We start from the raw sequence: 23,759 nt of genomic DNA, 5'->3' as shown, positions 1-23,759 counted from the left end.
ATTTTTATTGAAGTTGTCAAATTTATTGGCATAAGATTGTTCATAGTATTCTCTTATTATCCTTTTAATATTTATAAAGTCTGTAATGATGTCACTTCTCTCATTCTCTTTTTATGTAACAGCTTTATTGAGATATAATTCACATGCAATACAATTCACCCATTTAGTGTACAATTCAATGGTTTTTAATATTCACAAAGTGTGTAACCATCAACACAATCAATTTTTATCACCCCGAAAAGAAATCCCATACTCACTAGCAGTCATTCCCTATTTCTCCCCCAGCCTCAGGCAGCCACTAATCTATTGATACTTTCTGTCTCTATAAATTTCCCTATTCTGGACATTTCATGTAAATAGAATCATACAATGTGATCTTTTGTGATTGGCTTCTTCACAAAATGTTTTCAATGTTCATCTATGTGGTAGCCTCTATCAGTACTTCATTCCTTTTTATGACTGAGTAATATTTATTTCCTTATATGGATATACCACATTAATTTAAATTATCCACTTATCAGTTGATGGACATTTGAGTTGTTTCCACTTTTTGTCCACTGTAAATAATGCTATTGTGAGCATTCATGTATAAGTTTTTATGTGGACAGATGTTTCATTTCTCTTAGGTAGATACCTGTAGGGGTAGAATTGCTGGGTTATATGCTAACTATATGTTTAACCTTCTAATAAACTGCCAAACTACCAGGCTGTTTTCTAAAGCATCTGTACCAATTTACATTCCTGCCAGCAATGTGTGATGGTTGCAATTTCTCCACATCCTCTCCAACACTTATTATCTATCTTTTTAATTATAATAATTTTAGTGGATGTGAATTGATATCTCTCTAATTCTTGATATTGATAATGGGTGTCTTTTCTCTTTTTTTCTGATCAGTCTCGATAGAAGTTTATCAATCTTATTGAACTTTTCAAAGAACCAGCATCTGGGTTAATTGATTTTTCTCTGTTGTTTTTCTGGTTTCTGCTATTATTTCTCTTCTGCTTTTTTGGGGTCTTCTTTTTCTAATTTCTTAAAGTGGAAGCTAAGATCATTGGTTTGAAACCTTTTTTTTAATATAGGTGTCTTAATGCTATAAATTTCTTGCTAAGTACTATTTTAGTTGCGTCTCACAAAATGCAACTTTTTTGATGTTTATTTTTATTTTCATTCAGTTCAAAATACTGTCTGATTTCCTTTTTGATTTCTTCTTTGACTTGTGGGTTAGAAGTATGTTATAAAATATTTGGGGATCATCTGAATATCTTTCTGTAATTGCTTTCTAATTTAATTTCATGTGATCTGCGAATATACTTTGAAACTTTTTAAGTTTATTGAGACTTGTTTTCTGACCCAGAATATGGCTAACCATGATTAATGTTCTATGTACACTTGAATAGAATGTGTATTCTACTCCTGTTGGGTGTAATGGCTTGCAAGTGTCAATTAGGTTAAGTTGGTTGATAGTATTGTTAAAGTTTTCTGTACTCTTACTGATTTTCTGACTACTTAATTACTAAGAGAGGGGTGTTGAAATTTCCACCTATTGTTGTGGATTTGCCTTTTTTTAAATTCTGTCACTTTTTTGCTTCATGTATGTCATGTAGGGTCATTATGTGCCCCTTGTTGAAATGATTCTTTTATTCTTATGAAATGACCCTTTTATTTTTTGCTATGAAATCTACTTTGTCTCATATTAATATAGACATTCCAGCTTTCTTTTGATTAGCGTTAGCATAATATATCTTTTTCCATACTTTTACTTTTAACATATTTGTATCTTTAAAGTGGGTTTCTTGTAAGCAACTTGCTTTTTTATCTAATCTGGTGCTCTCTGCCATTTAATTGTCATATTTGGACCAGGAGTCAGCCATCTATAGCCCACAGGCCAAATCCAGCCACCACGTGCTTTTACTTTAAAAGTTTTATTGGAACACAGCCAAGCCCATTTATCTACATATTGTCTGTAGCTACAGTTATATGACAGTGGCAGAGTCTGCCAACCCCTGGTTTAGACCATTTATATTTAATGTGATTATTGATATGGTTGAGTTTAAAACAACCATGTTGCTGTATGTTTTTATTCATCTCGTGTGTTCTTTTTTCCCCTTTTTCCTTTTTTTCTTCCTTCTTTTGGATTAATTGGGTATTTTTCGTAATTCCATTTGATCTTCTTTGTTGGCTTGTCAGCTATAACTCTATTTTTGTTGTTTTAGTGATTGCTATTAGAGCTGTCAGAAAATAACCACAGGGAATTACCCTGGAATTCCTCGATTCTCTTACCCTAAGCTCGTCTACCAAAATGTTTCCTTGCTGGATCCTATTAAATTAATTTGTATATGTCATAGCCTTATTCCCCTTTAGACTCTACAGAAAAGAAAGATAGTGTAGATAGGGACTTTTGTTTGCCTATGTGTGAATAGCCAAAATAGATTTCTTATATATGATTTAGATTGAGAGTAGAATTGCATTTTTAGGAATATCTACCTGTAAGGTACATTTGGTGATTAATTCATTATTTTGAATCATTTTTTTAAATGGTGATTATTGAGATACTCTAATGTAAAGGTCTGTGTCTCTGCAGGCAACCATTAATATCGTTTTTGACCGAGTTGGGAAAACTGATCCAGTCACAAGAGGCATTGAGATCACTGTGAATTATCTGGGGATCCAATTTGATGTAAGAGTTGTATCAAAATCCTTATTTCTTATGTTTCTTTCTATTTTATCTGCTCTAAATAACAATTCTTTAGATTCTAACTCCTTATTCTAGGTACTTGCTTCTGCTTTCATTCTTCTCACTCTCCTCTATATTTTGGCATATTCCTATGGCAAATTCATAAAGGGCATAAAACCATAAGTAACGACTGGCAATTATTATTGTCATGGATAGTGATTATCTCTGTAGTTCCTCCTCTTCTTCTCTAGCAGCTACCACTCACCAGCTTCTCCGTAACAAATATTCAAATACTTCTTTCTGTGATACTTGATGACATCTTCAAACATAACTCACCTTTGATTCCTCTGGTAGAAAATTAAATACTAATTAGTGTTTTCGTGTTAGAACTGAAATGATTTCTGCTATAAAAAATTAACCGTATCAATTAATTCATGTGGGTTTTGAGCTAAAAGTGTTAACTGTCACCTGTGCACAAAGGTTTTTTTAATCATCTTTCTACGTGTTTTATAATACTACTGTTATTAAACACATTCTTGTCCCAATTTAAGTTTAATGTCTTTATTTGTAGAATAGTATATTTTCCAGGTATATATATAGCCAGTGATTCTAGCTGATTAGCACTTTGATAATAAGACCAATGTCATGTTCTTAGTCCCTATGAGTGCCATTTAGCTGTGCTATGATCCTGGCCACAGACTGCATGCTACCCCCAGCCAGCCATCTCAGCTGGACATGCCCCTCATAGCTGGATAACATGAAAATACACCAGAGCAAATTGAGCGCCAGTCCTTGAGAAACAGCTCAAAGCACACATTTTTTTGATGATAGATCAATAGTGTATCCTTTTTCATGTGAAGGAGCATGGCATCTTTCCTTCAAGTAGTGTATAAATTATACGGTAAAGTATGCTTCACTCTTTATTCACATGTGTTTTCCTCTTTTACACTTTTTTACTGGGGTGAGTTTTTAGAAATGCCCTTATCAGTGCTTTGAGGCTAGCTGCTGTGTGTGTATATGTATTCCATCTATAACTCATCTATATACGTACTTCACATTTCATAATTCTGAATAACATCTCTTAGATGTTAGCAATGCAGCTCCCCCTCAGATGCTTTTCAGCCCTGAATCAAGCACAGGGTATCACAGCTGCCTCTCACTCTGAAGCAATCCAAGAGGAGAAGAAAGTATCATCATGTGATTCAGATGAAGGTCAGCTATTTCCTAGACTATAGCTGAGAATGTCTACATATTCTTTTATTATAAGAAGAAAAGTTTCTTATAGTTTTGGGTGATCAGAGAACTGTCATTCAGATATTAAAATTATCAGGCTGCTATTTAGTTTCCTTTTAATTCATGCTTTTCACTTGAAGCTGTGTTATTAGCTTTGTGTTTCTTCTGGTTATTAGAGTTATTTTCATCACTTCATTGCACTTGCTTTCTTCTGTCCTTAAGTTTTAAGTCTGCTAGTTAAGATATCCACTGCAGTCTTCCTGTACATGTTTTCGCTGCCACTTACTTGCTAATGAAGTTCCCTCTCACAGCTACATAAGTGATAAGAATGCATTTTCTTAGCTTTCCCATCTCTCTGAACAGAGATTTAACAAATATTTTTCCTTCCTATTGTGTTGACAGGTGAAGTTCTGGTCCCAGCACATTTCCTTCATTCTGGTTGGAATAATCATTGTCACGTCTATCAGAGGACTGCTGATCACTCTTACCAAGGTAGGTTGTATCACAGAGTTTAAAAGTACTAATTTAATTACATGTGGCACTGTGAGATGATTTTACCTAATTAACATTTCTGCCTTCTGAGATCTTAAACAACAGTCGCAAATATTTAAAAGACATACAACAGAGTAAAAGAAAAAGTTAAACTAATACATGAGTTGATGATGATGTATTTACATCATACACCAATCAGATAAGTACAGTTAGTTACCAAAGGTCATAGAATGAGGTCACAGTCTGTTTCATTCACTGATATGTCACCAACATCTAGAACAGAACGTGGCACATGGTAGGTGCTGAGCAGGTATTTGGAATGAATAAATGAGATAGTATTTGAGGGTAGAAGAATAACTGTGAGAGTTGCTTGTAAGGAGGATATGGAAGTAGGAGAAGCAGAATGTTCAGCTGTTTTCTGATCAGCATAGGAAGGCTTCATGGAGCTGGAAGGTAAATCCTCTCTGTCAGAAGAGGTAAGGATTTCAAAATCCAAGAATTGTTCGAATGAAAGGAGAGAAGAAGTTGGGAGGGAAGAAGGGATCACCAAGCATCTAGCACAATTTTGGGAAGAGCTCAGGAGCCTAGTAACAATTTCAAGGGCTTGGAGTGGCCTGGAGTAATTTGTTTTAATGATTTATAATGATGTTAAAATCATATGTATCACATAGTTTCTGATAAGGTGGAATCCTTTCATGTTATAATACCTAAAACCACCAACTTACCCATATGGGAAAAGTATAACTGGATCCTTTTGGGGCAGTCTATTTAAATATCTTATTTATAGCCTTAATCATATGAATGGTTCTATACAGGATTGTGGCATGGAAGAGACATTTTCAATTAAATGTTAACTGTAGTACTTAATGTTTTCGACACAGGAATCTAGCAGTACTATATAAATTCATCTCTCCTCCCTTTCTTGACAGTTCTTTTATGCCATATCCAGCAGTAAGTCCTCCAATGTCATTGTCCTGCTATTAGCACAGATAATGGTAAGTTTAATGAACTAGCTTTATGTGCACAGCTGTAAAATGCCAGAAATGTGCTCTATACTTTTAAATATTTTAACAATGTCCTGGGACTTGTCTGTCACTACATTCAGAGGGACTTCTTGATTAATCTGACTTGCAGGGCATGTACTTCGTCTCCTCTGTGCTGCTGATCCGAATGAGCATGCCTCTGGAGTACCGCACCATAGTCACCGAGGTCCTTGGAGAGCTACAGTTCAACTTCTATCACCGTTGGTTTGATGTCATCTTCCTGGTCAGTGCTCTCTCCAGCATACTCTTCCTCTATTTGGCCCACAAACAGGCACCAGAGAAGCATATGACACCTTGAACTCATGCCTATTATAGACTGCTACAGGCCAGTGGTGTCAGAATTTGGATATAAGAGGGAAAAAATGGAGGGGACCGGGGCCTAACATTTTTTAAACAAAAAAAATGTTGTGGTAGCATATTCTACCTCCAGCTTACACCTGCCTCCTCAGATGGTACTGTAATCATGGGTACATCAGCTACTCATGATCACAGAAATGAGAGAGAGAAGTAACTCAAGCTAGTACTCAGCCAAGAGCACCCTGTTTGGGTTTGAGGCTGGTGCAGTATGCTGGGTGGTGGGACCGGACAGAGCCAAGAAACTAAGGGGAGAAAATACACTGGAATTCTGGGCTAAGAGAGATCTAAGGTAGCTGGGCCAAACACATGGGCCAAACACATGAGATTCTGTTCAAGTCAAGGATCACATGGAGAAGGTTATAACGTTCCCTTGAGGTTGACTGTCATTAAAATCAGAGATTGTTAACACTTTGGACTTAGCATTATTTTATCAAGGATAGCTTGGTTAAAAAGTTATGCTTGTGTGATCTAATATGAATTGGCATCCCACCCTTACTCCCCAGACCCTGTCCCCTTAAAATAACCAAGAGGTTATCTGTCCTGGGGAAGGAGTGGTATGCAACTGAACTAGAGTCTACCAAGAGAGACTTCAAAGTATGTCATTTTTCTTGATTTCCTTTCAACTTATTATTTAAAAGTGAATTACTCTAAATTCAAGTCAGTGATGATATCTCATTTTTTCTTTTCATCTGCCCCTCGTGCTGTGGGGTAAAACAATGAATAACTGTTAACTGGAATAAGTCACTTTCCTATCCTATGACTCAATTTCTTCATCTGTAAAAGGAAGCTCTTGGAAAATTTGTAGAACACTCAGATATGCAATTTAAGAAAATCCTGAATTTTATTACCAGGAAGTCTCTTTTTATTACTAAGATCTTATTCTGAGTTTTACTGTGTTTTGGGTTTCTAGAGGCAACATGAAGGTTAAAGCATAAAAAGTTTACCAAAAACAAATAAAAAGTTTATTAAGGTTACATCAGCTAACAGGCAAAATTTAAGCATACTCAAAAGGCATTTTTAATGGCATTTATTTTAGCAACAACAACATTCTTACAAAGGATAATTTTAATAGGCTTATCTGCTCAGGTACTTTAATTAGCAGTTCTCACACATACAAATTTGTAAATCATCTTTGGTGCTCTAGGAACCTACAGAAGAGATAACAGCATACAGAGAAATGTAGTTAAGTTGAAGCTTGAAAGAAATCAAATGAAAAGTATCTGGCTCCTGCCTTAACTTTTCCTAAGTTGACCATAAATAAGCTATCTGCAGTAGCCGCCCCTAAAACAGATGACAACAGAAGACAATCACACATTGACAAACTGGTTTCCAGAGGAGTTCTTCTCTAACAGAGACAGTAAACCGGTGGTAGCTCATTCCTTAGGAAAGGATTCCTATTAAATACCCAGAAACAGCTATCAGCCAAAGCTATCGCTTGTTCTCATCACATCTCTGTATCTTCAGAATTGGAAGAAGAATGAGAGGCTGTACTGTGGGCCTGTTCAAAAGAAAACAAAGGATCTATAAGTGGTAAGAGTGTGAACATCAGGAGATGGATGATCTACTCTAGAGTTGCATGACTTAAATCAGGGAGTAGAGTCACTCACTAGAAGCCAGGTGACCTGAATTCTATACTTGGCTTTGTTTCCAGTTTGCTGTTTGACACTAACATACTTCTTAATGTCCATATATATATAATTTCTTTTCTATAAAGTTAGCATAGTACTATAATGACTTCCTATAGAGTTATTATAGAATTTTTTAAAGACACCTAGAATACAAGGTCAATGGCTATCATGTATGCTATGGTCTGCAAGTCTGTACCTCCCTAAAATGGGTAAGTTGAAATCCTGTTCCCCAGGGTGATGTTATTAGGAGGTAGGGCCTTTGGGAGGTGATTAGGTCATGAGGGTAGATCTCTCATGATTGAGATTAGTGCCCTCATAAAAGAGGCCTCCCGGAACTCCACATCCCCTTCTTCCATGTGAAGGCGTGGCCAAAGTCAGCAGTCTGCAACCTGGAAGAAGTCCTTCACCAGACACTGAATCTGTCAGTGCCGTGATCTTGGACTTCCCAGCCTCGAGAACTGTGAGAAATAAATGTTTGTTGTTTATAAGCCAACCTGTCTATGCTATTTTGTTTAGCAGCCCAAACAGACTAAGACAGCATGTATTCATTAAAAATGAGTATTTGTTGGGCTTCCCTGGTGGTGCAGTGGTTGCGAGTCCGCCTGCCGATACAGGGGACACGGGTTCGTGCCCCGGTCCGGGAAGATCCCACATGCCACAGAGCGGCTGGGCCCGTGAGCCATGGCCACTGAGCCTGCGCATCTGGAGCTTGTGCTCTGCAAGTGGCCACGTACCACAAAAAAAAAAACCCAAAAAATGAGTATTTGTTTTTTATATTACCAATCAATAGAAATAATGTAACAGAAAGAATATAAAACTTTTAGAGTCTTGGCTTTGCCATACATTTTCTTTATGAACTTAGGTCAGTTTACTTTTGGACCTCAAGTTCACCTGTGAAAAGAAATTGAGACTTACCAAGGAATTTATCTAATCCAAATACATACGGAATAATGCTTACCCTTCCCCAGTAATAAAACTTGAATATCTGCCAATTATTTTAAAAACAATACTGTCACTAACCACCACCATTCATTTTCATGCTTACCATGAAGCAGGCACTGCTCAAAGCACTTTAACAGTCTTAATTAATATAATCCTGATAACAATCTGACAAATTATCCTTGTTTTATAGGTGGGGAAACTGAGGCACGGAGAATAAATCCATTTACCCAAGGCTGATAAATGGTAGATCCAGAATTTGTACATAAATAGTCTGATTCAGTTTCTTCTGGTGGTTCCCATTATAATTTTGATAAGTTACCATCAACTCCATGCTATGAAAAATAAGATGTTCGCTGTTCTTATACCATCTCCTCTCTGCCACGATAAATAAATTTGCTAGTTCTCTTTACGCTGTCATTTTCTAGTATTTTAGGAAATCTGTGGTAAACATAGACACATGGTGCACTTATTAAGGACTTTACCAGACTCTGGTTAGTTAGATCAGTAAAAGAAATGCATCACCACTCACTCGTTCTTTTGCCGTGTGCGAGTCTTGCTCTGCTTCCTCTGGCGTTCCTTCTTCAGGATCAGGGGTGTCATCCAGTGGATTAGCCATGGAGGAAACGATAGGGATTTTCTTAGCCTGGAAATAATCATAGGCCTTCTTTCCACAGACTAAGAGTATGACATTCTTGCCACTGCTCTGGATTCTGTCCACCACCTTCTCATAGGGCTCATCCAGGACGTTCACTCCATTCACTTCAATGATGACATCCTCATCCTCTAGCCCAGCCAGGTCAGCAGGGCCACCCTTCTGTACCTGTGGGCAGAGGTTCTGAGTTATCACTTCCAAACACAGATAACAGAATGTTCGACTAGCTATTCTTCAGAGGAGAGATGAGGACATTGAGAATTTATTCTTAATCATGTTATTATTTCTCCTTGAGGTAGAGAAGTTGAGAATGGTGCTCTATTGCTTTTCTCCTTATGAAAGCTACAGCTTCTGTGCTCAGATGAGTAGTGTCACAGTGGTTGAATATCATATGTCTTCTGGGTTGAAGGCATTAGATTTCATAGGTCTGCCTCCTTTGTTCCCAACTTGAGAGCTGTAGAGATAGCCACCCCACTGTCAGTCCCTGCAGGGTAGGGGCATTCTGCCAAATGCACAGAAGCAAACAAGTATCACTCCCAGAATCATTAGTGACGGTCACCACAGTCATGTCAACTCACTCTGTTTACAGTATTTGATTTGAAAGTATCTATAGAGACAATTAGGTGGAACAGATGTTTAAGAAATGAAAGATGTGAGCTTAGGATGTACTAGTACCTATCTTAAAGGGTACAAGACCATAACAGCATTTATTTGAACCCATGTGAGACCCTCAGTGTAAGCCTTCAATGTAACCTTTTTAGTGAGCCATCAGTGAGTGGGAGAAACTGGGACTCTCCTAATTGTGACTGTCTGTTGGGCTGCCGGAACCAGATCACCATACCTCTTTGACGAATGAGCCTGGCTGACCCCGAATCGCATTTAAGTGAAAGCCATAGCCATCTTCACCTTTGACCAGCCTGCAGAGTTTAGGCTTATGATCTGCTACTTCCTCTGTAGTATCTGGGCTTGAGACCTCCAGAGGGGCAGGAGTAGGAACTGGAGCCTCCTTGACAGACCCATTAGGCAGTTCTTGATTTTGATAGTAGAGTAATGGAGAAAAGCCAGCCTTTTGAAAATAAAGGGAAAAAAAACCCATTAATTGTAAGTATGGGAAGTTACACTTTATTAAATGTGCTGGTTTAACTTATAAGGTATCCTCCATGTTCCACTCCTCTTCCAGATACATCTGGCTGTGGGCTGTAAAATTTCTCTACTACCCCAAACAGAAAAGGTATAAAGGAAGATTGAGCTTGGTTATAGAGTAATGAGTGTAAACACGTGAAAATAAATGTAAATATATATAAAATAAAAGCAGTATAGAATGTTGTACAAGGATCCAAAAATAAGTCTAACAGAACTGCCAGTTTATTCTGATTCCATGATAGTGAGCGAGTCACTGAACAAACCATAGGCAATCTCCCTGTTAGGAGATTATAGACATTGAGTGACTTGCCCAGTACCTCATGCAGAGCAGGTTCACCTGGCCCTTCCCCTTCAATAAGATGGTCTTCAGAACTCTTCAGAGCTCCTTAAACACATTAGAGAAAGTGAAACATGAGACATTATTTTTACCACTATTTGAATTACACGCAGTAATTAATTGAGGGAGCGGGTAGAGGAGGTTGGCAATCGTGTGATCACATATGGTAACAAAAGCCAATTCCAACCATTTGCTACTTGCTTCTCCCCCTCCCCCTCCAGTCCTGTATCTGCTGTACTCAATTTATTTTACTATTTATTATTGTAACCATTAGCTGACACTTCTGTTAAGCCAGACTCCTCACTATCTTTAAATACTTCTAACCCATCTCAACTCCCAGACCATCCATGTGAAGAAGGCAGTGATGGTCTCAAATATAAAAGAGGCAGAGAACAGGAAACATATGACTGGTTTGTGTTACAGAATGAAGAGTTTAGCTGAGTGTGGGTTTTAGTTGAGAGAATTAAAAGGGTATATTTGGGTATAGTAAGATCTTGGATCAGTAGTTAAATTATTGCCCACAAGCATCCAGGACATTTGTTAGGCAATGAGTAGAAAATCAAGCAATTGAAGGTGAGTACATGTGCTCTGCCCCAAGTCATACTGTTTAGCAACCTGGATAAAACTGGATTTGGGGTCCTGGTATCATCTGTCTTACTAACCCCAAGACCACATCTTCCTTTCTTACCAAGAGAAGCACCAGCACAGAACCTGCTAGTTACCTAATTCAGCTAACTTCAGACCTTTCAATGATATACTTGCAAATCTTCCCACATTTCTTTCTCTTTAAAATGTGGAAAATTGGAGGCTTCCCTGGTGGCACAGTGGTTAAGAATCTGCCTGCCAATGCAGGGGACACGGGTTCAAGCTCTGGTCCAGGAAGATCCCACATGCTGCGGAGCAACTAAGCCCGTGCGCCACAACTACTGAGCCCTTGTGCCACGACTACTGAAGCCCATGTGCCTAGAGCCCGTGCTCTGCAACAAGAGAAGCCACCGCAATGAGAAGCCCATGCCCGACAGCAAAGAGTATCCCTGCTGGCCACAACTAGAGAAAGCCCACGTGCAGCAATGAAGACCCAATGCAGCCAAAAATAAAAATAAGTAAATAAATTTATAATTTAAAAAAATGTGGAAAATTGGGACTACCCTGGTGGCACAGTGGTTAAGAATCCACCTGCCAAATAGAACTACCATATGACCCAGCAATCCCACTACTGGGCATATACCCTGAGAAAACCATAATTCAAAAAGAGTCATGTACCAAAATGTTCATTGCAGCTCTATTTACAATAGCCAGGAGATGGAAACAACCTAAGTGTCCATCATCGGATGAATGGATAAAGAAGATGTGGCACATATATACAATGGAATATTACTCAGCCATAAAAAGAAACGAAATTGAGCTATTTGTAATGAGGTGGATGGACATAGAGTCTGTCATACAGAGTGAAGTAAGTCAGAAAGAGAAAGACAAATACCGTATGCTAACACATATATGGAATTTAAGGAAAAGTCATGAAGAACCTAGGGGTAAGACAGGAATAAAGACACAGACCTACTAGAGAATGGACTTGAGGATATGGGGAGAGGGAAGGGTAAGCTGTAACAAAGTGAGAGAGTGACATGGACATATATACACTACCAAATGTAAAATAGACAGCTAGTGGGAAGCAGCTGTATAGCACAGGGAGATCAGCTTCGTGCTTTGTGACCACCTAGAGGGGTGGGATAGGGAGTGTGGGAGGGAGGGAGAGGCAAGAGGGAAGAGATATGGGAACATATGTATATGTATAACTGATTCACTTTGTTATAAAGCAGAAACTAACACACCATTGTAAAGCAATTATACTCCAATAAAGATGTAAAAAAAAAAAAAAAAAAGAATCTGCCTGCCAATGCAGGGGACATAGGTTCAATCCCTGGTCCAGGAAGATCCCACATGCCGTGGAACAACTAAGCCCATGCGCCACAACTACAGAGCCTGCCTTCTAGAGCCCGCAAGCCACAACTACTGAAGCCCATGTGCTTACAGCCCGTGCTCTGCAACAAGAGAAGCCACCGCAATGAGAAGCCTGCGCACCACAATGAAGAGTAGCCCCCGCTCGCTGCAGCTATAGAAAGCCCGTGCACAGCAACAAAGACCCAATGCAGCCAAAGATAAATTTAAAAAATAAAATAGAATGTGGAAAATTGTCAAAGTGACTCATCACCTGCAAAAGTACCACTGATGTCACTACCCAAACAAGCAAATCAACTGTATCTGACAGTAGCAGCTAATCTTGAGGCAGAGGACAGTAACATTAAACACTTAATGAGTTTTTACTCCTTCTTCACTCAAATATTTGGGTGTCTAGTATGTTCCAGGAACTGTTTTAGGTGTTTGTTTTATTCACTGACATATATCAAAGATCCAACCACCTCCCACCTACCCATCTATGGAACTTACTTTGGGGTGGAGGCGGTAGTGAAGACGGAGGAAGAAGATGGCAACAAGCATCTTTTTAGGTCCAATTTCTCTCATATTAACCAAAACATTAAAATTATAGTTCAGTCATGCTGTCATAAGTTTAAGAGACATTGACAAGGACTTGATGCCAGAATTCCCTTTACAACAGCTACAGCAGTGACCTGACTTCTGCTTGATTTTTTCCACCAACTGGGAGCTCCCTGCTCTGCAGAGCTTGTTCCTGGCAGCTTCAGTTGTCCTTAAGCCAAAAGCTAGCTCCCTGTGCCTTCTCTATTTTGGTCAAGCTGTGCCCCATAGAACACCTCAAAAATAAGTCTACTTCCTGCACATAATAGCCTTCCAAATTCATTAGATAGATTAGATAGATAGATAGATAGATAACATTTTTTAAATCCATTCATCTGTCAGTGGACACTTGGGTTGATTACATCTTTTGGCGATTGTGACTTAATTTGTGGCCTAACATATTGTCTATTCTGGAGAATATCCCTTGTGCACTTGAGAAGAATGTGTATTCTGTTGTTGGATAGAGTGTATGTCTGTTAGATCTAGCTGGTTTGTGTTGTTCAAGTCCTCTAGTTTCTTACTTCTGTCTGGTTATTCTATCCAGTATTGAGAGTGGGATATTGAAGTCTCCAACTATTATTGTAGAACTGTACTTCTCTTTTCAATTTTGTCAATTTTTGCTTCATACATTTTCCCAGCTTTAATGAATTATAATTGACAAATTGTATATATTCAAGGTGTACACATGATGATTTGCTAGACATATACATTGTGAAATGGTTACCACAATCAAGTTAAATTAACACATCCATCACCTTACATAGTTACCATTTAGCCTTTCAAATTCTTGAAGATGTTCTTTCTTCCCCAAAGTCTATGCTTGTTCAAGCTAAATATTCACGTAGGGTCTTACGAAACCTCTGCCCTGGTTACCTTTCTTGACATTGGCCTTAAAGTGAGGTTCTCAGAACTGGATACAATGTTGATTTAACAAACATTTATATGTGCCAGGCATTATTCTGAATGCTCCAAATATTAACTCATTTAACACTCATAGCCACCCTTCACTGTAGCTACGCCCATTTTGCAACGAAAGAAACAGGCACAGGGAGGGTAACTTACCCAAGATTACATTACTGGTAATTTCAGGTATAGTCTGACCAACTCAGTACAGTAATACTACCATCTCCAGAAGCTAAGTGTCAATTAATGTAACCTTAAGTTGCATTTTTTGGATAGGGGCAGTGTCATCAAGACAAGTGTCTTGAAGTATCTAATCAAAATGTTGTGCTGGGAGGGATTATGGCATAATAAAACCTGCATTCACACACCGGCTTCAGTCTGCTAAGCTGTGTGACTTTCGCCAATCATCACTTAGTCTAAGTTCCATTTTTTTCATCTAAAAAGGAGGCTAGTACTACCACCACCTCTCATAATATTCCTCCCTCTATATCACTTATACACCTTTGGATGCTTCTATTATTGCATATCACATAGAACAAGTTCATCTTTGTTCATTTTTGTGACCAACACCCAGCAAGGCAGATGGTGCCTTAGGAAGCCCCCAAATGTCTGCTAAGCTAGAGTGAACCTCAGTTCTTGTGACAAAACTGTTATAAAAACCTTAAAATGTGCAGATAATAGCTGTTGTGATCAGAGGAAATAAGGTTAGTTTGACACCAGTTGGTCTTGGTGAATCTGTGTTTCTACTCCCTTGCTAAGGGCTTATAAACTGTTTAATAATCCTTTTTAGGCTTTTACACAGGATTGATAGAATGTATTGGTCTATAGTTTAAAATCCAATTATTCCCTATTTGGGAAAGTTAGGGCTACATCTGCTTATTTCCAGGCTATTGTTCATAGGTTTTTCCCAGGTCACCAAGAGAGATTCTGCAGTTATATTTGCAAATTCTTTCAAAATCTTGAATCTAAGGACTTAAAACTCATGTACCAATCACTTGGCATTCTCTTATCTCTACCAATCTGAGCTTCAATGCAGCCTTTATGATGATTTTATGCCCCTTCCAGTATGAAGATCAAAGTGGTAACTTAGCCAAAGTTTGAGGGCATGACTGAATGGACCCAACCTTAATTCATGAATATGTGGCCTTGTATTACTTACCAGTTTATATATGTTTTCCGTCTCTTTGTCCACCACCAACAGTGAAGTCTGGTCTCCACCCTTTTTAATCATTTCCACCACACTGTCATGATCGAGGGACTCCACAGACTCGCCGTTGACAGCAACCACCAGGTCATTGTTCTTCAAGCCAGCCTTCTCTGCTGGACTTCCGGAATCTATGTCCTTAACGATTTGACCTACTCACCCCCACCAAAAAAAAATTTAATAAAATTATCAGAAAGACCACTAAAAAACAAACTGGGGTATTTCTGCTGGAACCTAAAGCCCTTATAAAATAGATATAAAAGGCATGCTGAGTACAACTCCTGTCCTTCCCACTGGCACCCTAGGATGTCTATACACATCCTATCCAGCCTCATTCTTTGGTCAGAACTCATTCCAAGAACAAACCCAGCCATTAATAATGAAAGGGTTTTAAAGAATGTTGTTACTAAAAGTGTTTGGGATTCAATCTTAACAAAATAGCATGCTCAGCAGTAAGAAGGGTCAGCAAAGTCCCAGGAAGTCAGTGTGCATACTTGTATCTGTACATCTTATGTAGAAGTTGCCGTAAAGAAAAAAGGGGGAAGGGAAGAATGATGAACAAAACCAAAGAATTCAGACCCTAGGAAACCCATGCTGGCATTTTCGTAGCAGTTGGGCAAATTCAGTTGTGAACACGTTTGTGTGTGGACGCCACAAGGATGTGTCTTTAGCCTTATCCTCGTGACTTAAACTATCTTCACCAGATGCCTCCAGATCTCTCACACTTTTTTTTGTCCTTCATTCAGTTTTAACAAGCTCCAGTTTCACTTTTCCAGCTAGCTGCTTGGCATCTCCAACTGGATATCCCATAGATTCCTCCAATGTAATGTATTCAAACCAAAAATCATCTTGGCCCGTCTCCCTCATCTTGGTCACCTGTTAGTGGGAGCACCATCTCCCCAGGCACTGACACTTTGCAACTGATTCTTCCTCAGCATCCACTCCCCATGTCTAATCAGCCAAGTCCTTCAGTGCTACCTTAATATTTTTACACATCTCCTCTTCTCGAGTCCTAGATCCTCTACCTGAAATTCCACCTAAACTGCCACAGCACCTTACCAGTTTCTCTCCCTGTCCTTAATGCTCCCCTTCTCCAATGCAGACCTGCCTCCAGATTCATCCTGATGCAATGTCTGACCGAGTCACTCCCCAGGGCAACAGCATGAACATGGGCTTTGGAACTAAACAGACCTGAATTTGATCCTAGCTGTACCACAACTAACTGTTTGACCTTACAGAAATTATCCTATCTTCTTCAAGTCCTCAATTTCAGCAATTCTTGCAGAATTATCAGGAGTAATTGAGATGTGTAAAGCTCCCGAGACACTGTAGGCTTAATTTTTCTTCTCTCTCACACTGTTCAAAAAACATTTAACTCCCCACTGACTATAGAAACAAGTCCAAACTCCTCAACACGCACTAAAGGTCCATTTCTCGCCGACCAAGCTTTCTAACTTGGTTTTCTGTGCTACACGTTAGATGCCAGTAAAACTGTGCCTGTGTTTTCCTGCTTTTTTCACACAATCCTGTCTTCATGGACTGGCCTTCCTGTCCCCACTCCATCAACTTGCCCAAATTCTACTCATAATACGAAGCCTGAGCTCAAGTGCTGCCTTTACTAAGAGGCCTCCCAGTTCATTTTTAGTGAGAAAAACTTGCTCCAACATTGAATCTCCACAGTATTTTATCTGCCCTGTATTAAGGTGCTTCTCACCATCTACCTTCAGTTATGGATACACATGTCTTATCTCCTCTACTAAACAAGAGGCTTCTTGACTGAAGAATTCTTGTCTGATTCACTTGATATTCTCAAGGGCCCTGAGGAGGTTTTTACATTATATGAACCAAATTAATGTTTCATAAATTAATATAAATATATGATTAAAAGAAAATAGCAACTTCTGGGTGAATAACAGTTCACATGGCCTGAACCTACATTTTTTTAATGTATTCAGCTTCTGTAGGAGGACCTTAGTTCTTTCCTTATTGAATTACAAGGAACCAGAAAGACTCCTGGTTCTCTTCAAGTCCCAGATCCCAACCCACCCTCTGCCTCAGACCTAGGGGTGTGTTGGAGCTGCCTCACACCAGCTCATGAAAACACTTCTCAACTTTGCGTTCTGTGACAGCGTGTTGGTGGCTTGAAATCAGACATGGTGGGAGTATTTACACCACAAAAAACAACACATGCTACAAATTAGGGCTTTTTTTTTTTTCCAGAGAGCCAATTTACCAGCATACTACTGCCCAGATCCAAAATTCTGCCTTATAATTCTGCTGTGGAAACCTAGGGATGCCCATCATCAGGCCCCCATATGCACAGAGTTAAACTGACCCAGCTACGCTTCCTAGTTTCTTACTACTTCCTTCATGAATCTGATGGGGGGGTGGGGGCCTAAAGGAACTCTGGAGTCAGACTGGGATGAGGAATTGGATGGTTACGCTACCAGGTTTTCTGTTCTTCTAGTGCCTTACCTTTCTGTTCTGGGCCTGCCCTCAGATAGAAACCATAGCCATTGCTTCCCCTCTTCATCTCCACAACCCGGGGATGGTGGGGTAGCAGTTTCAAACTGGCTGTTTCTCTCTTGAATTTTATCTTCTGCTCACTATGGTGCTTGTCAGTTTCCTTGTCCACCAGCAGGAACATGACGCGGCTTCCGGACTTCTTCACCTGCAACAACATACGCAGGTGAGGACCAACATCAATCTCCAAGAATGATGCTGGGAAATAGGAAAGTTTCTGTATCAGGGCACACAGTCTATAGATTCAATAGGAAATATGAGATGTGAGGCCTAAGTTTAAGCTGTAATACTGTTTTCTACCACCTCACTGGTATTATGTGTCTTCCCTCATACAGTTGTTGTTTTTCGCCTTCTTAAGTATGACCTCACCCACACAGATGCTAACTGAACCCAAGTGAAAGCTGTGTACCCAGAAAGGTATATAGGTGAAGACTAGGAAAGGAGTTTGAAAAAGAAAGTAAAGGTCTACTTTGAAAGATCCTTCTACCAAGAGAAGATAAAGTTGGTCAATTTTCAAGGTTCTATATGACCCCAAAGGAAAACTTCTGATGGACTTCCCTGGTGGTGCAGTGGTTAGGCATCTGCCTGCCATTGCAGGGGACACGGGTTCACGCCCTGGTCCGGGAAGATACCACAGGCTGCGGAGCAACTAAGCCCGTGTGCCACAACTACTGAGCCTGTGCTGTAGAGCCCACAAGCCGCAACTACTGAAGCCTGCGTGCCTAGAGCCAGTGCTCCGCAACAAGAGAAGCCACCGCACACCACAACGAAGAGTAGCCCCCAGTCGCCGCAACTAGGGAAAGCCCACGCGCAGCAACGAAGACTCAACGCAGCCAAAAGTAAATAAATAAATTTATTTTTAAATTTTATAAGTAAATAAATTTATTTTAAAAAATCCTCTGAGTGGTTTCCATGTGTCATGGAACCATGCTAGACATAAGATTTGGAATATAACAGGTCTTCAAATACTCCCCATGTGTAGCTCAATATTCATCACCACACTGGTTATCTTCCAGCTTGTATTAAAACATTTTAGTAACATTGGCTCAACATTCACTTTATTATAAATTTAGAGGGGGATTCCAACCCCCTCTAAATTGGAATTAATTCCAATCAATTACAAATAAGATCCAAAAGATAAAGTTAATGGTTCTTTAGAACACTTTTCTTCAAGACAACCTGAAACTAGCAAAGGCCTTATTCCAAAACCCTATATTAACACTTTATACCACTAGTGAGTATGTTTGCTCTTAATACAAAGGGTTAGCTTCCCATTATTATAGTCCTCCCATCATAAACTACCATTCCTGTCTTCCTGTCACTTCCAATGAGAGCAGAGTAAAAGATACGGTAAGAAAAGTACTCCTTTGAGATATACCTTTTCAACCACCTCCTCATGGGTGGCATCCTCTACATTCTCTCCATTCACTTCAATCAAGTGATCATCAGCCAGGACTCCGGCTTTCATAGCCACACCTTGAGGTTTTATATCAATCATGCACACTCCCTTTTTACCTGAAAGAGGGTAACAGGTGAACAAGTGTCACAACTCCATTACACAGAAAGTCCAACAGCAAAGGGTTTTCTCCCAATAATACAATATTAGAACTTCAAATTTTAGGGCTAACTCAAATAGACTTGGCTTCTGATTTAGAATGACAATTAGAGCTCATAGCGCAAAGCTTGACAGAGCCATTACTCAGTTGGCTTTTGTTGATTTGAATAGGATTTCTGAGCCCAACTAAATGCAAAGAAGCAATCTCAGGTGGCACTGGCTTCTTGAACCAGAAAGTACCAAATCATGCCCACACTTCATCCCTGTGTCATACTCCCTTTCTTTGCGTTTGTAGAATTAGAAGTCGTCTGCTCCATTCTGTCCTCTTTAATTAATGCTATCATCAACCACCACATCCAGTGGAGTGAATAAATCTCACTGACGCAGGCTAAAGAGGGCAGAGGCACAGGAGGAGAGGAAAGCATCCACACAGTCATTGTGTATTAGTAGGTGGTATGATTTAGGTGCTTCTTAAAGAAATGCTGTCAGTTCTTTCAAGGTATTAATCTATCAGCCTAGGCAAAGGGTAGCTTCATAATGACTACATAAACAGTTTGCAAAGAATAACAGTAATTTAAACTCTGCTTCCTTAAATACTTAACATTTCTCCTGTTACCTTGCTATGTATTTGTCATGAAGAAAAAATTTCCTTCATAACGCTAACCTAAACCATTCACCATGGACATTACACAAAGGCCAAATGAGTAGAGTCTGAATTACAATTTCTTTTTCTTTTTTTTTTTTTTTTTTTTACCATTTTACTGATAACCAACCTCTGAGAAATGCCAAGCTTCCCTTGACCACCTACATCACTGTGTTTTAATAACTGACAAACTTGAGAAATACCTCTTATAGCTAGTTTATTTCTCTTGCTACAGGTTAAATAAGCCTTGGAAACTATTTTATGTTTACTATTGGTCTGCTGTTTAGCACTTACCAAGTTATGACCCACTATCAGTACCTCTCCAATACCAGAAAGAACAGGGAAGGAGCAACCTTAGAGGTGGAACCAAAAGGCTAACACAGCTATGGTTCCAACCTCAATGCCAGTGGAATCATTAGAAAACCATGGGCAACTGAGCGTGGGTCAGCCTGCAGCTCTGAAATTCTAGAAACAGAACTTCTAGTGTTTTCTGATGGTTGGGATTTCTCAAATCACTGCACCTCTCAGCTAGATGTCAGGAAGTCACGTCAGAGCTTGGCCACAGCTGAGGGTACACTATTTAAACGCCACAGGAGGGTGGGGATTTTTGCAGTGTCCTCAGCACCTAACTGTAAGAGTGGCTAATACATGAATAGGTACTCAAGAATTTTTTGAATAAGTGACTACCTGGGCATTCTGAGAGATGAAAAGAGATATCATTCTAATTCAAGAGTGGCTATCGTGGAGAACCTCCCTTCTCTTGCCCCTTTTTCTCCATTCTCCCCTCCGTCTTTACCCACGAAGAAGCATCAACCCTCTAACCCTCTGGCCTCAAAGGCTCAGACTGACAAACACTGGGGGACCGGAGTGCCCAGTGTCCCCCACACAGTGCTGCTGTGTCTTTGCACAACTGCGCAAAGCAAGGGAAAGGCCAGGGAGGGAAAGGGAGAGAGAGGCTGCTGTTGGATCTCCATAGCAACTGAAAATTAGTCAAAGGAGTCATTAACAGATAACAGTATCTTTCTTCTGGAAAGCTGTCCGTCCCTGCCCCACCCTCAAGCTCACCTTGGACAGTTTTCAGAGAGAAACCATAGCTACTCCCCTCCTTCACCAGGTAGCAGAGCCGTGGCTGTGTCCAAGTCTGTGCTCCTCCATTCATCACAGAGGGCAGCTTCTTATCATTCCAACTCGACTCCTGACTTTGACCCAACTCTTTCAAATCTACTTGTTTTTTCATAGCTTTCTCATAAGAATCCCCATCCAGGACCAGTAAAATCACTGAATTCCCACTTTTTCTGACCAGATCCACAACCTAGGAGGAAGAAAGAAAAAGGTTAACTTTAACAATAACCCTCTATCAACCACGGGGGTGGGGGCCGGGGGAGGGCTCACCATCTGGCTCATTATCTGGCCCTGGAGATTCTACTAGCTGACCCCCGACACCCGAATAGTTAGCCGATTGTGCCCCAGCCGTCTCTGCCCAGGCTCCTCCCGAGATCCAGATACAGATTAGGCTGGGCCTCTAGCACTACTGTAATAGCCCAACCCTAGCCCAGGGGACTTTTGTGGGTTTTTTTTGTTTGTTTGTGTTTTTTTGCTGTAGCGGGCCTCTCACTGTCGTGGCCTCTCCCGTTGCGGAGCACAGGCTCAGCGGCCATGGCTCACGGGCGCGGACGCTCAACCACTGCGCCACCAGGGAAGCCCTAGCCCAGGGGACTTTTACTAGCACTGGTCCTTTCAGGGACGAGTGCTGCCCTAGAGCACAACAGGTCCTCCTGGGTCTATGGAGACAGTACAGGACAGTGAAAAGAGCACCCACTTAGCGGCAGACAGAATTGGGGTACGGTCAGACCCTCCGCCACGTTCACTACATGAACACATTAGCAAGCTAAGGTGACTGAGCCCCCACTTCCTCATCTATGGAATAGTAATATGAACCTCATGAGTTGTGGTGGGGATTTAACAAAATAATGAATATGAGATTGCCTAGTATAGTTCCTTTCATGTAGCAAATATGCAATGCACATTAGACCTGACACTATTCAAACCTAGGAATAATTTTTACAGTTCTTGGTCAATCATGGGAGACTTGATTAGCCGGCAGAATATAGCCGTAAAGGTGTCCTGCCTTGCCAGTGGCAGCCAGGAAGGCTCCACTGACCCCCAAAACTAGAATCAGCAGAGATGTGGGAGCTGAAGAGATCCTAGAAGCAGAAGAACCCCAAATGTCCCATTTACCTGCGTATGCTCTTCCTTGTCCACAAAGACACCATTGATCCTAAGAACTCTGTCTCCATCCTGGAGACCTGCCTTCTCTGCTGGGCTACCCTTCTCAACCACCCGGACCAGGTGGCCATCAGTGTCCTTCTCAATTCGCAGGGAGAAGCCATAGCTTTGCCCTTCCTGTTTAGACAGCTTGCATTCTCGGGGGTTGAAGGTGGAGGCCATTTCTGTGATGAAAAACAAATGGGTAAATCCACAAGACAGAAAATCTAACTGGGGTGAGAAATCTGTCCTCCATCTCCTATACCTCTATTCTTCTGTCACACCAAATCCAGACTGTTCAGGTAGCAACATTCGGGGTATAGGAAGCCACCTTCCAGGACTTGCTAGTGACTTCTAAATCTATTTCTCCCCAAAGATGACCTTTCACGTGAATTTCAGACCCATGTATCCGGCTAGGTACTGGACAGAGATGCTTCCGTTTCAATAGCTCCAAAACCAAATTCTCCTTTGTCCCCTGACCAAAAGAAATTAGTTCCAAATACATTACCTAAAAATTTTAAGAAAATCCAAGTCTACTTTCATTTAAATATTTGAAGAGCTTGCCAAGTTCTGGGCATTGAAGATAAATCTGTGGACAAGACAGACCTATACTTTGCCTCTCATATCAGGGAGAACATGTTTCTACAGAAACACGTGATGAATGATCTACTAGGGAAGAAGAGCGTGATAAGGGAGAATATAACAGAGTGTCTTGGTAGTAGGGAATGGGGTGGGAAGAATTAAGAATGGCTTCCTGGAGAAATGACTTTTCCAAGAGCTGAAGAATTAGTAAGAGTGGTGAGGTGAGACAAGATAAGGAAGACTTCAAACAATTAAAAATCAGAGAAGCCAGGCCTGAGAGCTGACCTGGTACATTGGAAACAGATAGAAAAGTGGTTTCTAGGACGCTGAAGTTCTAGTCAGAACAGAGTAGGGATGCCCGACAGAGAGAGGATTCCTGCTGCCATGTCAGATCTCTCCCTCCTGAGGCGCTTCCGTTTCCACCCATCCTGCCCCTCCTTTCACCCCATTGCAAGAGCAAGGCTCTGGGCCACAGGAGGAGGAAAGGAAAAGTGTGAAAACCAACAGCTTGGGGCCCTGGCACCCAGTCATTAAGGGTCAGATTCCTGCTAGGCACAGGGAACTATATTCAATATCCTGTGATAAAACATAATGGAAAATAATATGAAAAATATGTATAACTGAATCACGTTGCTGTACAGTAGAAATTAACACAACATTGTAAATCAACTATACTTCAATAAAATTAAAAAAAAAAAAAAAGATTCCTGCCAGGGGTCCCCAGCACCTCCTGGCTTAAGCGCTTGAGAATAGAGGCCAAGAACTGCTGGTGTAGAGCAGAGGCCCGAGAGCAGTAGGCTAGACTCTGCTGGTTAATCTGCCTGCACGGCAAGCCCTCACGTTCCCCTCGTCACAGCTCCCTCCAGTAACTCAGAATAAACCATCCGTTTCTCCTGGAGGGACAGGAGCAGATGACCGCACAGGGCATGGGGGTGGAGGGCGGAGGAGAGACAGCAAAGTGCTCCAGGCTCCCGAGAAGCCACGCCATTGTGATTGGAGATGGCCACCTCTGACTCTGTGCCCACAGAAACATACAGTACAAATGGA

The 23,759-nt window shown here is 40.5% G+C and overlaps 2 protein-coding genes across 6 annotated transcripts in view; one reads left to right on the top strand and one right to left on the bottom strand.

The window, feature by feature from the left end:
• GPHRA (golgi pH regulator A) overlaps positions 1-20,027 on the top strand; it is a 54,207-nt gene extending 34,180 nt beyond the window's left edge. Inside the window, exons 11-16 of one of the 5 annotated variants that reach the window (XR_004022148.2) lie at positions 2,583-2,678; positions 4,311-4,400; positions 5,330-5,395; positions 5,535-5,666; positions 15,142-17,833; positions 18,003-20,027. Coding sequence is in view for 4 of the 5 variants with exons in the window: in XM_022583890.3 (XP_022439598.1) it covers positions 2,583-2,678; positions 4,311-4,400; positions 5,330-5,395; positions 5,535-5,741 (459 nt within the window). In the remaining variant the exon portion in view is untranslated. Of the gene's footprint in view, positions 1-2,582; positions 2,679-3,760; positions 3,888-4,310; positions 4,401-5,329; positions 5,396-5,534; positions 6,165-6,303; positions 7,258-15,141 lie in introns of those variants that run through there. The other 4 variants (XM_022583894.3, XM_089916636.1, XM_022583895.3 and 1 more) reach the window with 4 other exon arrangements.
• Positions 6,634-23,300, bottom strand: PDZK1 (PDZ domain containing 1). The gene is made up of 8 exons (XM_089916767.1): positions 22,104-23,300; positions 20,931-21,177; positions 19,046-19,182; positions 17,620-17,815; positions 15,100-15,296; positions 9,864-10,088; positions 8,896-9,190; positions 6,634-7,321 (listed from the first exon to the last, which is right to left on the bottom strand). The coding sequence occupies exons 1-8, from the start codon at positions 22,311-22,313 to the stop codon at positions 7,245-7,247; spliced, it is 1,584 nt and encodes a 527-aa protein (XP_089772893.1). The 5' UTR covers positions 22,314-23,300; the 3' UTR covers positions 6,634-7,244.
• Positions 23,301-23,759: the final 459 nt, after the last annotated feature.

This window comes from Delphinapterus leucas, chromosome 1 (assembly GCF_059928025.1).
Source record: "Delphinapterus leucas isolate spDelLeu-1000000601 "Yukka" chromosome 1, BTC_Dleu_Yukka2, whole genome shotgun sequence".
Lineage (NCBI taxonomy): Eukaryota > Metazoa > Chordata > Mammalia > Artiodactyla > Monodontidae > Delphinapterus > Delphinapterus leucas.
Note: the sequence above shows the minus strand (reverse complement) of the source record. Positions and strands in the feature narration are given on the sequence as shown.

Coding starts and splice junctions, on each gene's coding strand:
- PDZK1 (XM_089916767.1), bottom strand. CDS start 22,313: ATGGCCTCCACCTTCAACCCCCGAGAATGCAAGCTGTCTAAACAGGAA. Junction 21,178..22,103: donor ACAAGGAAGAGCATACGCAG/GTAAATGGGACA, acceptor TCTTCCTCCTAG/GTTGTGGATCTGGTCAGAAA. Junction 9,191..9,863: donor CAGGCTCATTCGTCAAAGAG/GTATGGTGATCT, acceptor CTCTGCCCACAG/GTACAGAAGGGTGGCCCTGC.